We start from the raw sequence: 15,581 nt of genomic DNA on the forward strand, positions 1-15,581 counted from the left end.
AAAACTTCATTTTATTTTTAAAGTAACTCACTGTTTCAGGTGGTCTGGTCCCTCTTTCTTGCAGCATTCAAATGAAGGAGGTTTCCAGCAATACGCAGCACATAATTCATACAATCGTGATCTTGCTGTTCCTTTGTACAAAAAATATGAAACAATATTCAGGATTAACAGAGACGCAGTATCGACAAAAATACTATGATTTTTATACTACCTGTCCCAGACGAGTCACTGCCACAATCACGATTTTCAAATATTTGACTAAGCTTTCCCTTAGCAGAAGATTGAAGCCGTTGGCCGAAAGGTTTCACACATGGAGAGCATATTTCATCTGTCAGTTGCATAGGGCAAATTTCTGGGTTAGAGTTGTTGTACGGGTCAGCATTAACCACTATGTGCTTGGCAGTATTGGTATCTGTTACATCAATGGGAGTTTCATCATAGCCAATAAGTTTTGGTTCCATTTTAGAAGTTGATTCCAGAACTTCTTCCAGGGTTTTTGACTTAGCTTTCCAACCTTGAGCCTGCACATCCACACCCATGACTGTTAAATTCAAACAATATAGTTCCTGGAGTTGTAGCTAGGGAAGATAAAATGCATCTAGCCAAGTGTTTTGTACAACAATACAGTACTAGGCTTAGGGAATTTGTGTTTAATTATGCATGTTGAAGAAGAAATTCACCAAGGAATGTTGAGAATTGAGATATTAATGTTAGTTCTTAAGTTCTGCATTAATTGTCATTGCATATAGCTATACTACAGCTTCAATAATTGTACTAGACAGATACTTGCACTCTTCCTTGTTAATAACAAGACCTCTCTGTACAGTGCCTTGCCACTGATATAACACAAATACAGATTTCTCTCTACAGGGATGATGTCAAAGAAAAAAATCAAGGAGATATCATATTTAAGGGCTAGTTCCCAGTATTAGTAATATGCTGATGCGGGTGAATATGAACCACTTTCATCCCTTTTATTTATTTATTTATTTTAAAAGAAAGCTCTTATAAAATGACGGTTGAAAAACTAAAAAACTACAATTGTGTTTTGGCACGAGAATGGGTTTTAAAAGATACTACCTCCGATCCTCTATATAAGTAACAAAAGACAACATTTTCTTGGTCTTAATTATAAGAAACATAAAACTACTTTATTGTTAAATTTCCTTTTTACTCCTAATTAACTGTGAGGTCTATCAATGATATATACTCATTTTCCCATGAAAGTGGGTGCATTTATGAACTATCAACAAAACAAGGTGTTGGAAAGAGGAGCATTTAATGATAATTTCCTTTCAAGTAGCTTAGTTAATAGTTAGTTGGGTTTAATGTATCTTAGGAAGTTGTGATATTTTAATTGTTCTCTTGAAAACAGAATTAGTTATTTATTATCCATGTAATCATTCTGATTATAAATAAATCAATCTGCTGGGTGGAAGATAAAACCCAAAAAGACATATTCAAAATAGTTTTGCTTCTCTCATTCTCTTCTTAACATGGTATCTATTAGAGTATGTACTTGTATAACTGTGAAAATAGTTTTCTAGAATAATTGTAAGGGCTGTTAGCTAACAGCACCCCTCTAGTGTTAGACAACAGATTATATGTTTGTAAGGGCCGTTAGCTTTTGCTAACAGCACCTCACTAGTATTAGGAAGTCAGAGTCTGTTAGTGTTAGTTCAGAGGGTCAGAAGTCTATATATACCTTTGTTGTAACTAACTCTAATTAAGTTTTTAGATCACAATAATACCAGTTTCCTTTCTCTCTAGTTTTCTCTCTTTCTTTCTCGAATATGGTATCTAGAGCCATTTTTTTGTAGTTATTGTTCCTTCTGAAGTTCCAGATCCGTGCATCCATAGCTTCCGCTCCTTTGAATCTCGTTTCTCAGTCGTTCCAAACTCTATCACCAAGAAGCTTGATGACTCAAACTATCTCCACTGGCAACATGTAGAACCGGTTATCAAGTCGCATAAATTGTAGTGTTTCATCGTCAATCCCGTCGTTCTGCCTTGTTATCTCACGAAGGATGATCGCATTGTTGATTGCATGAATCTTGATTATGAAGCTTGGGAAGTTTAGGACCAAACGCTCCTTGTTTTGCTTTAATCTACTCTCTCGAAACCCGTTCTATCGCGCATTCTTGACTCGAATCACTCCTATCAAGTTTGGGAGATGATTCATGAGTACTTCAATCTTCATAAGAAATCTCATGCTCGACAGCTTCGAATTGCGATGCGCGCGGTTTTGCTTGACGGTAAATCAATCTATGAGTATTTGCGTAAAATTAAAGGCTATGATGATGAACTTGCTGGCGTCATTTCTCTTGTTGATCTTGTGCTCTACGCAATGATCAGCTAGTTTCTCCAAAAGATTGGATGTAATCTTCGTACCCTTATGTATCTTTTTTGATATTTTATATATGTATGAATCTTTTCTACTCATTATTGGTAATTTCATTTTGTTCGTAATGCTTGATTCTATTTGATCACTAATTTCATAAAATTGGATTTTAAGTTTGACCGGAAAATACTTAGAATTTGAACTTAATGAATTTATCTTTACGTTACATTGCTAGGAATAGAGCATTACGTTTTGATTGCAAATAGCACGAGATTATGATTGTAATGCTGGGTTATTTACTTCATATGCGAGGGATCAATATTTGGTAAATATTTTTAGGACTCTTGAGTGAGAGGGATCGATATTCAGTAAATATTCTTAGGATTCATGAGTGTGAGGGATTGATTTGGGATAATTTAATGTATTCATTAGTAATGTTAGAAAATGATTCATATATGTTAATCTTATTAGAACGATGAAATCCAATCCTACATTTTTCTTAAATTAATTAGATTCATTATTATTGTTTCCATAATTTTACGTATTTCTGACGCACTAAATTCTGTTATTTCCGTCATTCTGTTACGTCAATTATTTTTCATTAGTTAGACAAATCCATGATATCTCGATTAAATTTGTACATAACTATTGAACTGTTTACTTTTATTCGGCGGAATTGAGTAACTCATCTCCTTGTGGAGACAATCTCTTTTTATAAATCTGTAACCTGCAACAACATTGGTACGCTTGCCAAAAGTCTAACAAGGTGCTAAGTTCTCCGTCCTTGAATTACACTCAAGGCTATTCGCACCAAAATTCTTATAAATCCGGTGATCCTGCTGGTTCTCGAAGTTCGTATGGTCGTGGCGGTTGTCGTGGTGATTTTCCAGATCGCGGTGTCGAACGTGGTGGTGGTGGCTCCGACAGAGGTCGTGATGGTGGTCGATTTGCCAACTTTCAGTGTTAAATTTGCCTTATGTATGGACACATTGCCAATGTTTGCCACTTTAGGTCTAATATGAGTTTTTAGCCTCATGAATCACTCACCTTCTTTGATCCTACCACACTTCAACCAATTCCCAACTCCACTGGTTCAATCAGAACTTCCAATACCTGGATTAGTCCTAATTCCAAGGCTGTTGTTCCAACCTCCAATCAACCCAGTGCTATGCTCACAAATTCCTCCTCTTGTGGGAATGGTCCTGATGGCTCTACCTGGATTCCAGACTTTGGAGCCAGCTTTCATGTGACTGGTGAATCACAGAATATCAACCAATTCACTCACTTTGATAGACCTGATCAAATTTTCATAGGCAATGGTGAAGGTTTGAGTATCTCCAGTGTTGGTTCCTCTTCTTTTGTGTCCTCCAATGATGCTCACATAACATTTAAACTTCACAAGTTATTACATGTTCCTTCAATTTCAAAAAATTTGTTAAGTGTGAGTCAATTTGCTAAAGATAACTTTGTTTTCTTTGAATTTCATCCTCACTTGTTCTTGTGAAATCTCAGGAGACCAATAAAGTCCTTCTTCAAGGAGTTGTTGGTACTGATGGTCTTTACTCATTTCATAATCTCAAGCTTCAAGACAACTCTCCTCTATTGTTGTCTACCTCAACCTCAATTTCAGATACTGACTTGTCTATCCAACTGCTACTGTTAATAATAACTCTAGTGTAGTTTCTAATTATGTTGTTTCTTCTTCTAGTACTGCTAGCCTCTACCATGTTAGATTAGGTCACCCTAATGGTCATGTAATGAAACTTGTCTTCAATCATTGTAAAATTTCTCCATCAAATAAAAATTTCTTAGGTTTTTGGTCTTCCTGCTGTATGGAAAAATCTCATAGATTACCATCTCACACTTTTGTTTCTGTTTACTCTCCTTTGGAGCTTATTTTCACAGATTTGTGGGGACCTTCTCATTTGACTTCATATGCTGGTTATAAATATTATGTCTCCTTTATTGATGCTTTTGCCAAGTACACCTGAATATTTCCTATCAAAGTTTAAGGCTGAAACTCTTTCTGTTTTTCAAGCTTCCAAATCTATGGTTGAACTGCAAAATCAAGAGTATTCAATTTGATTGGGGGTGAATACAAACTTTTCTCTACTCTCTTAACCTCCTATGACATCTCCCACAGACTCATTTGTCCCCACACTCATCATCAAAATGGTGTGATTGAAAGAAAGCACAGACATATAGTTGATTTGGGCCTTACATTGTTGCATCATGCTTCTTTACCCTTACAATTTTGGGATTATGCCTTTACTACTGTTGTCTATCTAATTAACATAGTTCCCACTGCTTCCCTCAACTTTGTCATTCCTTTTGTTACTCTTTTTAACAAGGATCCTGATTTTCATTTCCTTAAAACCTTTGGTTGTGCCTGTTTTCCTTGTTGAGGCCTTACCATACACACAAACTAAATTTTCGATCTCAGGAGTGTTTATTTTTGGGGTATTCCTCCTCCCACAAAGGTTACAAATGTTTGTCTTCATTTGGCAGAATCAATATTTCCAAAGATGTTCTGTTTAATGAATTAAGGTTCCCTTATTCTGACATGTTTCCTTCATCTTCTAACCCCATTAAGAATCTTGATTCCTACTTCAGCCTTAATCCCAACCTATCTCCACCTTGTGTTATTCCTACCCCTCAATCCTCTCAATTGTCTCCCTTTCATTCTCCTTCTATACCTCTTGTTCCCTTTGGTTTTTCCCCTATTCCAACTCATTCCCCCACAACCTCTTTTTCTGTGCCTTGTCCATCATCCACTTCCTCTGAGCCTACCTCTGTTCATCCTCAAACTTCAAAATCCAGTACCCCTAGTGCATCCTCTTCTGAGTCTGTTTCAGCACCTAATTCTATACCAGATAATACACACTTTATGCAAATAAGGTTCAAGTCTGGAATTCACAATCCTAGACTACATCCTTTTTTATTTCTTACCCATTCTGAACCCAAAACTGTGAAACAAGCCTTGAAAAATCCAGATTGGCTTGCTGCCATGCAACAAGAGTATGGTGCTTTGTTGAAAAACAAAACTTGGGACCCTTACCTTCCAATGGACAAGCTATTGGGTGTAAGTGGATTTTCAAAGTAAAGGAAAATGTTGATGGTTCCATCAATAGGTTCAAAGCAAGGTTGGTAGTCAAGGGATTTCATCAAATTCATGGCTTTGATTTTCATTTCTCCTGTGGTCAAGCCTGTCACCATTCATATTGTTCTCACCCTTGCTCTGTCACATGGGTGGAAGTTGTTTCAGCTTGATGCGAATAAGACTTTTCTAAATGGGCTTCTTGAAGAATCTGTATTTATGACACAACCCCTTGGTTTTGAAGTTACAGATAGGTCCCTAGTCTGCAAGTTCAACAAAGCTCTCTATGGCTTGAAATAGGCCCCAAGGCAATGGTTTGATAGACTGAAATTTACTCTGCTGCAGTTTGGATTTGTTGGGAGCAAATGTGATTCTTCCCTTTTCATCTACGAGCAACAAATGCATATTGTCTATCTTTTAGTCTATATGTGGACGATATCATCATCACGGGTAGCACTGCTTCTCTAATTCAGCAGCTCACAACCAAACTACACATTGCATTCTCTCTCAAGCAACTTGGTCATTTGGATTATTTTTTGGGTCTAGAGATCAAGTATCTACCCAATAACTCCATATTGATGACTCGGAGTAAATATATTCATGATTTACTCCACAAAACTCACATAACTAAAGCTTATTCTATTTCTTCCCCCATGGTCTCTAATTGCAAGTTATCTCGACATGGTGTTGATATCTTTCATGATTCAACTCTATACAGGTCTATAGTTGGTGTCTTACAATATGCTACTCTTACTAGGCCTGAAATCAACTTTGTTGTCAATAAAGTTTGTCAATTTATGGCTGCATCTCTAAACTCTCACTAGGCGGTGCTGAAAAGAATCTTGAGGTATCTCAAGGGTACTTTGTTTCATGGACTACTTCTTTAGCCTACTTCTGTTACCAAGCCCTTGGCTCTTCGCGTGTTCTGTTGTGATGCTGACTGGGCATCCAATGTGGATGACAGGCGTTCCACCTCAGGGGCTGCCATATTTCTTGGTCCAAACTTAATATCTTGGTGGTCTCGCAAACAAAAGGTCGCTGTCAGGTCTAGTATTGAAGCTGAGTATCGCATTTTAACTCAAACTTCCACTAAGTTAACATGGATTCATGCTCTCCTAACAGAGTTTCAAGTTCCATTCACTACTCCTATAATCTTTTGTGATAATCAGAGAACCGTGCCTATTGCTCACAATCCTGTGTTTCACATTCGTACAAAACACATGAAAATTGATGTCTTCTTCGTAAGAGAAAAGATTCTGGCCAAGCAACTTTCCATTGTGCATATTCCAGCTCTGGACCAGTGGGCTGATGTACTGACCAAGCCTCTTTCTGCAGCAAGATTTGAAGTTCTCAGGGACAAATTCAATGTGAAGAGTGTTTCTTCTCAAAACTCTTCTCCTTGAGTTTGAGGGGGGGGGGGGGGGGGGGTATTAGAGTAAGTACTTGTATAACTGTGAAAACAGTTTTATAGAATGATTGTAAGGGCCGTTAGCTTTTGCTAACAGCACCCCTCTAGTGTTAGACATCAGATTATATGTTTGTAAGGTCTATTAGCTTTTGCTAACAACACCTCACTAGTATTAGGAAGTCAGAGTCTGTTAGTGATAGTTCAGAGGGTCAGAGGTCTATATATACCTCTGTTGTAACTAATTCTAACTAACTTTTCAGATCACAATAATATCATTTTCCTTTCTCTCTCGTTTTCTCTCTTTCTTTCTCTCATTTTCTCGAATAATATCAGAGCTCCTGATCTAGGGGTGCTCTGCTTCTGCACAAAAAGGGTTGGTTATTTAGCAAGTTTGACTGGGCTCTTGAAGCTGTCAAACTTTTCCGATAACTGCCAAAATTCCGGAGACTTTTCCAGCGACTGTTAGAATTCCGGCGACTCAGTTTTCCAATAATTTTTCCTGCTGCTTGAAAAATAGAAAGAATGAGAGCCTTTTTTAGCAACCTTGAAAAACCATCAAGTACTTGTACATTGGCATATTCAGGTATACTTCCTCTTTCATTTGAAATTAATGTCTAAAAAATCCTTCCATCCCTTTGGGTTTTAGATTCTAGAGCCACTGACCATATGATCTTCTCCACCTATTCTCCATGTCCTAGCAATAAGAAAATAATTATTGTTGATGGCACTCTTGTAACTATAGCCGGTATAGGAAACATCCAAATAAATCCCTTCAAAACCTAAAAAATGTTTTGCATGTCCCAAAATTGTCCACAAATCTTGTCTCTGTTCAGAAACATACAAATGACATATCTTGTATTATTGTTTTTTATGACCATTGTTGTGTATTCCAGGACAAGGAATTGTGATCTTACACAAAAACCTAAGCAAGAAACATTAGCCCAAAATGAATCCAACAAGGATGCACCCACCAGACTTGAAAATGATACAAGGTTTGGGAAGAATCTGGTTTACACAAGAAGATCAAAGGCCATTTCTAAATCAAAACTTGCCCAAGAGGCCAATCCAACTCCTTTAGATCAGGTAACTAACTTTGATTTTCCAATCTTGAATGATAATATTTTAGCTTCTCCAAATGAAATGGAAATTTCAGAACATAATGACGACCTTTATCTTCCCATTGCCTTTAGAAAAGGAACCAGAACATGTACCAAAAAGCCTTTCTATCCTCTCTCAAATTACAATTCATTTCATAAAATCTCTCCAACCTATAAAACCTTTCTTGCAAACCTAAACTCTATCTCAATTCCCACTAATGTTTTTGAGGCATTACCTGATAAAAATTGGAAGCAGGCCATGGATACAGAAATGGAGGCATTGCAGAAGAACAAGACATGGGAGTTGGTTTCTTTGCCAATAGGAAAGAAACCAGTGGGTTGCAAGTGGGTGTATATAATAAAATATAGGGTAGATGGGTCGATTGAGAGGTACAAGGCGAGATTGGTCGCTAAGGATTTCACACAAACCTATGGGATAGATTACTCAGAGACTTTTGCTCCTGTTGCAAAGATGAATACAGTTCGAGTAATATTATCTCTTGCTGCAAATTATGGCTGGAAATTACAACAGTTTGATGTAAAGAATGTTTTCTTGCAAGGGGAGCTTGAGGAGGAAATCTATATGGAGGTTCCACCTGGATATGAAGATGCTGCCAATTCTATTTTCCAGTCAAGAAAGACTTTATATGGGTTGAAACAATCCCCTCAGACATGGTTTGGGAGATTCACTAAGGTCATGACAGCCTTAGGATACAAACAAAGCCAAGGAGACCGCACTTTATTCATCAAACACTCAACCTCAGGGGGAGTGACTGTATTGTTAGTATTTGTGGATGATATCATTGTTACTAGTGATGATTGGAAGGAACAACTACTCTTAAGTCAGCATCTAGCAAAGGAGTTTGAGATGAAAACTCTTGGGAGGCTGAAATATTTTTCGGGAATTGAAGTGTCCCACTCCAAGAAAGGTATTTTCATATTCCAACAAAAATATGTCACAGATTAGCCGAAGGAGACATGCATGACAGCTTGTAAATCTCTAAGTACTCCCATGGATTCAAACCTTAAATTGGGTAATGAAGATGACATTGCAGAAGCGGATAAGGAGATGTATCAACGTCTAGTTGGAAAATTGATTTACTTGTCTCACCCAAGGCCTGATATTACTTTTGCTGTTAGTTTGGTGAGCCAATTTATGCATTGTCCAAGAGAAGTTCACTTACAAGTTACCTATAGAATTCTTCATTACCTTGAGGGGACACCACCAGGAAGAGGAATTTTGTACAAAAGAAATGGGAATACAATACTTGAAGCTTATACGAATGCTAACAATGAAGGATCAATAGCTGATAGTAAATCCACTTCCAAATATTGTACCTTTCTAGGAGGAAACTTGGTAACTTGGAGAGTAAAAAACAAGATGTTGTAGCACAATCTAGAGCTGAAGCTGAATTTTGGGCTATGGCACAAGGTATTTGTGAATTGCTTTGGTTAAAAATCATCTTAGAAGACTCGAAGATTAAATGGGACGGACCTATGAAGCTCTACAGTGATAATAAGTCAGCAATTAGCATAGCCCATAATCTTGTACAACATGATCGAATAAAACACATTGAAGTGGATAGACATTTTATCAAGGAAAAGTTGGATAGTGGTTTGATTTGCACTCCATATGTGCCTTCACAAGGTCAACTTGTAGATATTCTCACTAAAGGATTGCACACTCCAAATTTTGATAGAATATTATACAAGCTGGGAATGGATAAAATCTATTCTCCAGCTTGGGGGGAGTGTTGAAAAGAGGAGCATTTAATGATAATTTCCTTTCAAGTAGCTTAGTTAATAGTTAGTTGGGTTCAATGTATCTTAGAAAATTGTGATATTTTAATTGTTCTCTTGAAAACAAGAATAGTTATTTATTATCCATGTAATCATTTTGACTGGGTGGAAGATAAAACCCAGAAAGACATATTCAAAATAGCTTTGCTTCTCTCACTCTCTTCTTAACGCAAGGTATACTCATAGGTTGAAAAATTATCTTTTAAAAAATAATTATCTCTTAAATCATTTAATGTACCATTTTGGAATAAAATTAAAATTTATGACAAGTTAACCAATCTAACCACGTTTACTGATCTTGATAAATTAGACAGTTGTTTCTTATATATAGGATTGGAGGTAGTACTATTTTCGATTGGCCCAAACTAAAGTTATATAAAGAATAGAACTTGGCAGAAGAAAGCAAACATAATACACTAGACAGCTCTACGGAAAATATAAAGGAAAATGAATATATAATAATGAAATTTGTCCATAATCTGTTGGACTAAGTGAGCCAATCTATCTAGTATAGCAATTCAACTTACAAGAACTCCACAGTAAAAAAAATATGACGTTACTACCAAGCTTCTCATTTCGGGAAAAAGAGGTACTATTGCATTATTCTGAACTTGATCAAAAGTAGCTCCAAATGAAGAAACAAGGAACATCTTAAACTAGAACACTTGTTTCATTAACAACTAGAGTATTTAGAAATTTAAGGAATATAAGCACAACTGATTTCACCACATCAGCAGAAAAAGTTAAAATATGATTATTACCCTTGTTTACATGAATCACAAAAGTAATATACTCACCTGTGGTGTCACCGTACAATAAAGAAATGCTAATCCTAAGGTGTTGAGTTGAGAAAATAAGGATGGAAAAAATAAAACTTAACATGATTGCTTTACCTTGAACTTTAAAAAAAGTAGCTGTGAAGCAATTCTGCAAGCCTCTTTTTTATTTTGGCCAGTTGCTGAAGCTGTTTCACATACACCATTCCCACTCACTTTAGCTTCAACTGAAAACCTTTTAGTCAATTTTGAGGGCACTGGCAGAAACTCCAACTCCAAATTATGAGATTGGCAAAGTTCTCGCAAATCCCTAACAGGACTGAGCTGCAAGCTTGATGAGAATTTCATGATTGGGTCCAAGAATGAAGTCATAATCTTCCAAACTTTGTTCAAATTGAACCCTGAATCAAGAAGGATGGCACCAACACAAGATTCCACTAAGTCACCCAGTGCCTGAAGAAACCAATGATGTCAATTTATACCCCATATACCTTTTGATGCAAAATAACAAAGCAATGCACACCTATCAGAAACTTAATTAACTTATGAGCTGCTTGAATTGGACAAACAAAAGACTCGTAATGTTCCTAGAAGAGTTACTCATGTCCATAACACAAATCATAGAGCAGAAGGTAAATTTGTCATCTTATCTCAATATAATAAATAATTTGTTCAGTTGACTGTCACGCGTCAGGCTTTCCCACCCAACATGTACTGGCTTATTTTGTGCTTTTTTGCAAAAATATTGGCAATCATTTGGATGGGTTTTCTGTGTCTTCTTCCTACACAAGGGCTTGGGTTCTCTTTTAGTATTCCATTTATTTGCTCTTGTCATTTCCAAGTAAAAGAATAATGCTTGGTACACATCTTGTGGGACAGTGGGTGCACATCAATTTACATCAAGCATAGATGGCAGAATCAAAGTGTAGGTGAGCTATGATCAAATAATGGAAACTTTACAGATGTGAGGTGTCGTGTGTGGGAGTAGCATTATTCCAAGTAAAATACCTAAAGCAAACTTTGAAATGAATACAGACATAATGCTTTAGGAACTTCATCTTAGATGAGTAAATGCATAACAACAACAACAACAACCAGGTGTAGCAACTTTATATAAAGGTCATACTATCTACCTTGGGACATTTTGGCCCTTCTTTAATGCCATTATCTGACACAGGTCTTCTAACATAGTCCACATACTTTTTTATTGCCTCAGACAGGCCACTTGAATCACATAAAAGAAAATTATCAAAACTGCGATCTACCGCTAGACAAGCAAATGCCTTGTTGTTAACAGACAATGATCTCAAATCTGTCAATTGACCAGGCTTTAGTTTGGGATAAGCTGAGAATAGATATGAAGTAATCAAATAATCCAAGACAGCATCTCCAAGAAACTCCAATCGCTGCAAAGAATTATCACATTTTAAAAATTAAAGATCAAATGTCTCACTAGGATTCATAGATCTATAAAGTAAAGGAAATAATTCTTATATGAAGTCAGAACACTGGGAGGGAAAAGAAAAGTTACACTTGCCTGATAACAGCCTCCTCCAAGCTTATTGTAAGAAGGATGTACAAATGCCTGGAGAAGCAGGCCTTTATGAAAAAAGTGATGTCCTAGCTTACCTTCAAGAGAAGGAATGTCTACTTCAGAAGAAAGAGGGGAATAGCTAGCACTTGCTATGCAGATATCAACCACTTGTGAAGCTTCAAAATCAACTTGTATGCCAATCCATGAAAGAAAGGCAATTGCAGCTTTAAAGCCACTGTCAACTAGGAATGCTCCAACCAGAGCTTCAACCACATCAGCAATTGTTTTCCTATGTAACCAATGATGATTTTTGCTACATCGGGTTTCAGTTGCTTTTCCTTGTTGCATAACAGAATTTAAACAAAAGTGTATGCTTTCTTCGGTTTCATTGCTACAAACTCTTGGGCAAGGACGGCCCAATGCATAAAACTGAGTGGGATCAAATGTCTGATCGCATATATAGACCTGCAAGAGGGAGCGAGGAGATAGAGATAAGACTCAAGTCAGTAAATAAAAATATGCACTGTGAAAATGAAGAGAGAAAGTGTTTTGCTATTGATAAAAAATAAAAGATTACAAGATAGAATAATATATAATCATGGCCTATGGGTTGAATGAGCCAGACTAGAATAAAATAACACAACCTAATATATATACAAAGACCTAAAATATATACATTAACCCATTCTAAAGCCTGATATTGATAGAAAAATCTTATCAAGGTAATAAGCCCTACTAAATGGTTCAGTTAATTTCTATTATTCAGTTCTAGGGAAAACTCCAGTATCTTTAATCCTCGGTTAGGAATTGTATAGGGTTTGGATTTATGTTATCCAAGTGTTATTTTGATGGGAACTGAGATCCAAGTTAGTCAGGAAGGATCTGTTAAAGGATTGTAGGTAGTTAATTATTAGGAGTTTATGTGATAGAAAAGAACTTATCCACCATTTAATCCATCCAGGAAACCTTACATCAAATGCATGAATTAACTTCATAAATAGGATTTGAACCTCTCATTTTGGCTCAACAATTTTGAGACACAGTAGTAGGTCCCAGAGCAGGAAATGGGGGATTCCTGGTAGAGTCCTGTGTCTATCTATCTCCTAAAACGATAAGGGTGGGTGAGCTAGAAATTAAAGACAGACTCAAATCCGGCACTATATGTTTTTCATTGCCAATATAATTTTAGTATATATATTAATTAATTAGGTATTTATTAAAATTATTTCCCACGTATATCTTTTTTTCTCATGGTCTTAATGAGAGATCAACGTTCTAAGAAAGCATCAACAGGTGATTTTGTTTTGAAATGGAATGTGGGGGCTGTGGAAACCCTAGTCTAACAGAAAATCAATAAATAAGAATAATTATACTTTCTTAGTAAATGAAGCAGGGATGTGCTAGTATAACTCTACCTGCAAATTGCGCTTAATAGCCAACTTAAACAAATTGGAATTATTTACAGCATTGGAACGCCTTTTTGTAAGGTCTCCTTCATGAAGGCTGTCATGCATGAGAAAAAAATGACGTGCAACAGCAAATTTAAGGAAAGCATCACCAAGCACTTCAAGTCTTTCAAGGGAAAAGCGCTCCTGACACTTCTCAGTGGTGAGAGCCTCTAAAACCTAGTAATTTGTTCACAATTGTTAGTAGCTGTATACAAGATTCATCTGTCCCATATAAGCACTGCAATGGTTAGATGTGAATAAGAATACACTACTTGAAAATAATGTAAATAATACATTGAATTTAATAAGGCCTTACTCTAATGGCACTAATTTCAGCTGCTTCTGGAAAGGAAGAAGATAGCATGTGCTTTAGTTCAATAGCCACCAGCAAGTTTCCAAGACGATGCATAATTGAGGGCAGCAAAGATATGGAACTGCCAATATCCTTCGAAAAACCTATTACTTTTAGTTCACAAAGCTCAGGAGGCAAATAAATTAAGTATTCGTCCAGCTCCTGTGGTTCTGTCATTGACATTCAAAAGTTACATACATTAGATAAGATTCTGAAAAATGATCAGAATACAAGATAAATTCAAAATCAAGATACAAATTTGAAAGTAGTCAATGCACAGTACACTTTTTAAATTGCTAACACAAAATCATAAAGAAATGCTCACAGGACACAAATTGTCAGAAATCAAAATTATAATATCTAGATTATTTATGGTAGCATATCATGTATATATGGAAGAATCAATTAGGATCAATCTTAAGAACTAATTTTGGATTGTATATCTGTAATGTATATCATTGTCCACTTCTCAGCAGCAAATCCTTCCTCATTGCACGTCAATAGCAGTAAGCCCATGATAAACCAACTTTATGGGTGGTATTTTATGTGATTTTTTGTGTCATTTTGTATGCATTTTTTTTAGTAAAACTCACATTTGGATACTAGTTTTGTATTGCAAAAGTACAATCACTCAATTGAGTGAAAGAGTTAGAAATTACACAAATTTATGAAGATTTGAAGACTCTGCACTTGATAATGGATGTGATCCATTCACCACGGCCATGGTCATCAACACAGCTATAGTCAAATGATAACAGCCCTTTCAGAATAGCATCAAGGATTTGATAACGAGTGACCTCACCACGGCGGTGGTCAACCAAGAGAGTCGTAGTCAATCCATAACCCAAGGCTTCAGTGTTACTTTCGACGACGGTTGTGGTGAGGTGGATTCACCATGGTCGTAATGCACATTTTCGTGTATTTATCTTTAGGAAGCTATATATAGAGGTCTCTGACTTATAAATAAAGGCATTCAATTTTATTCTTATCTTTTTACGAATTTGAGAGAACCTTGAGGGTTTTTGAAAGCTGAAGAGTGTGGACAACACCGTTAGAACGGATCTCGTGATCATTGTTCCTGCCTATAGGTATGTCTATGTTTACTCTATATAGAATTGCTAGTTTTTATAGGAGTATACTTACTCAGTGTAACTCTTTCTTTTCATTTAGTCATGCTGTTACACAGTTATGTTACTCTGTTAGTCTAACTATAGTTGGTTTACATTAGTTAGGCAGTTACAGCTATGTTAGTTGACAATTAGTTAGGACAACTGTTCAGCAGTTGCACTAACTAACTCAAGTTAGTTGACAGTTACAGTATCGTAACTGCTATATAAACTGTATTATACTCGGTTTCTGTTTGGGTTGAATAATATCTCACTTCACCTCAATTTTGTTAGTGATGTTTTCTCTCTCTCTAAGATTTCTTTAGTTTTGCTCTGATCATAAATGGGTAGTCCCCTTAGTTCGAGAGTAATGATGTAGCTATCCATTTGTACTCCTCTCCTTAATCTAAATGAAATTCTTCATTGTTTTATGTTAATTAATTATCTTCCTCATTTTAATGTTTATTTGGAACGGGTCATTTTAATACTCAATCGATTGCATAGTAATGATCTTCTGCATGTAATTGGTAGATAATGTTTTATACCAAATTGCATGATCCAAACTATTTGGGTAATTCCAATAGATTAGTTAATCTTTAATTAATCATCCCTAAAATTGATT

General features: G+C 36.2%; 1 protein-coding gene across 4 annotated transcripts in view; it reads right to left on the reverse strand.

Annotated features, from left to right (window-relative positions):
* Positions 1–15,581, reverse strand: part of LOC100797277 (dicer-like protein 4) — a 34,770-nt gene that overhangs the window by 965 nt on the left and 18,224 nt on the right. For 2 of the 4 annotated variants that reach the window (XM_006594165.4, XM_014765575.3), the window contains exons 18-24: positions 13,818–14,023; positions 13,469–13,678; positions 12,057–12,518; positions 11,653–11,925; positions 10,637–10,972; positions 212–521; positions 32–125 (exon numbers count right to left, since the gene is read on the reverse strand). In XM_006594165.4, coding sequence (XP_006594228.1) covers positions 32–125; positions 212–521; positions 10,637–10,972; positions 11,653–11,925; positions 12,057–12,518; positions 13,469–13,678; positions 13,818–14,023 — 1,891 coding nt within the window. Of the gene's footprint in view, positions 1–31; positions 132–211; positions 522–10,636; positions 10,973–11,652; positions 11,926–12,056; positions 12,519–13,468; positions 13,679–13,817; positions 14,024–15,581 lie in introns of all 4 variants that reach the window. The other 2 variants (XM_006594164.4, XM_006594166.4) reach the window with 1 other exon arrangement.

The sequence above is a fragment of the Glycine max genome, chromosome 13 (genome assembly GCF_000004515.6).
Source record: "Glycine max cultivar Williams 82 chromosome 13, Glycine_max_v4.0, whole genome shotgun sequence".
NCBI classification, from domain to species: domain Eukaryota; kingdom Viridiplantae; phylum Streptophyta; class Magnoliopsida; order Fabales; family Fabaceae; genus Glycine; species Glycine max.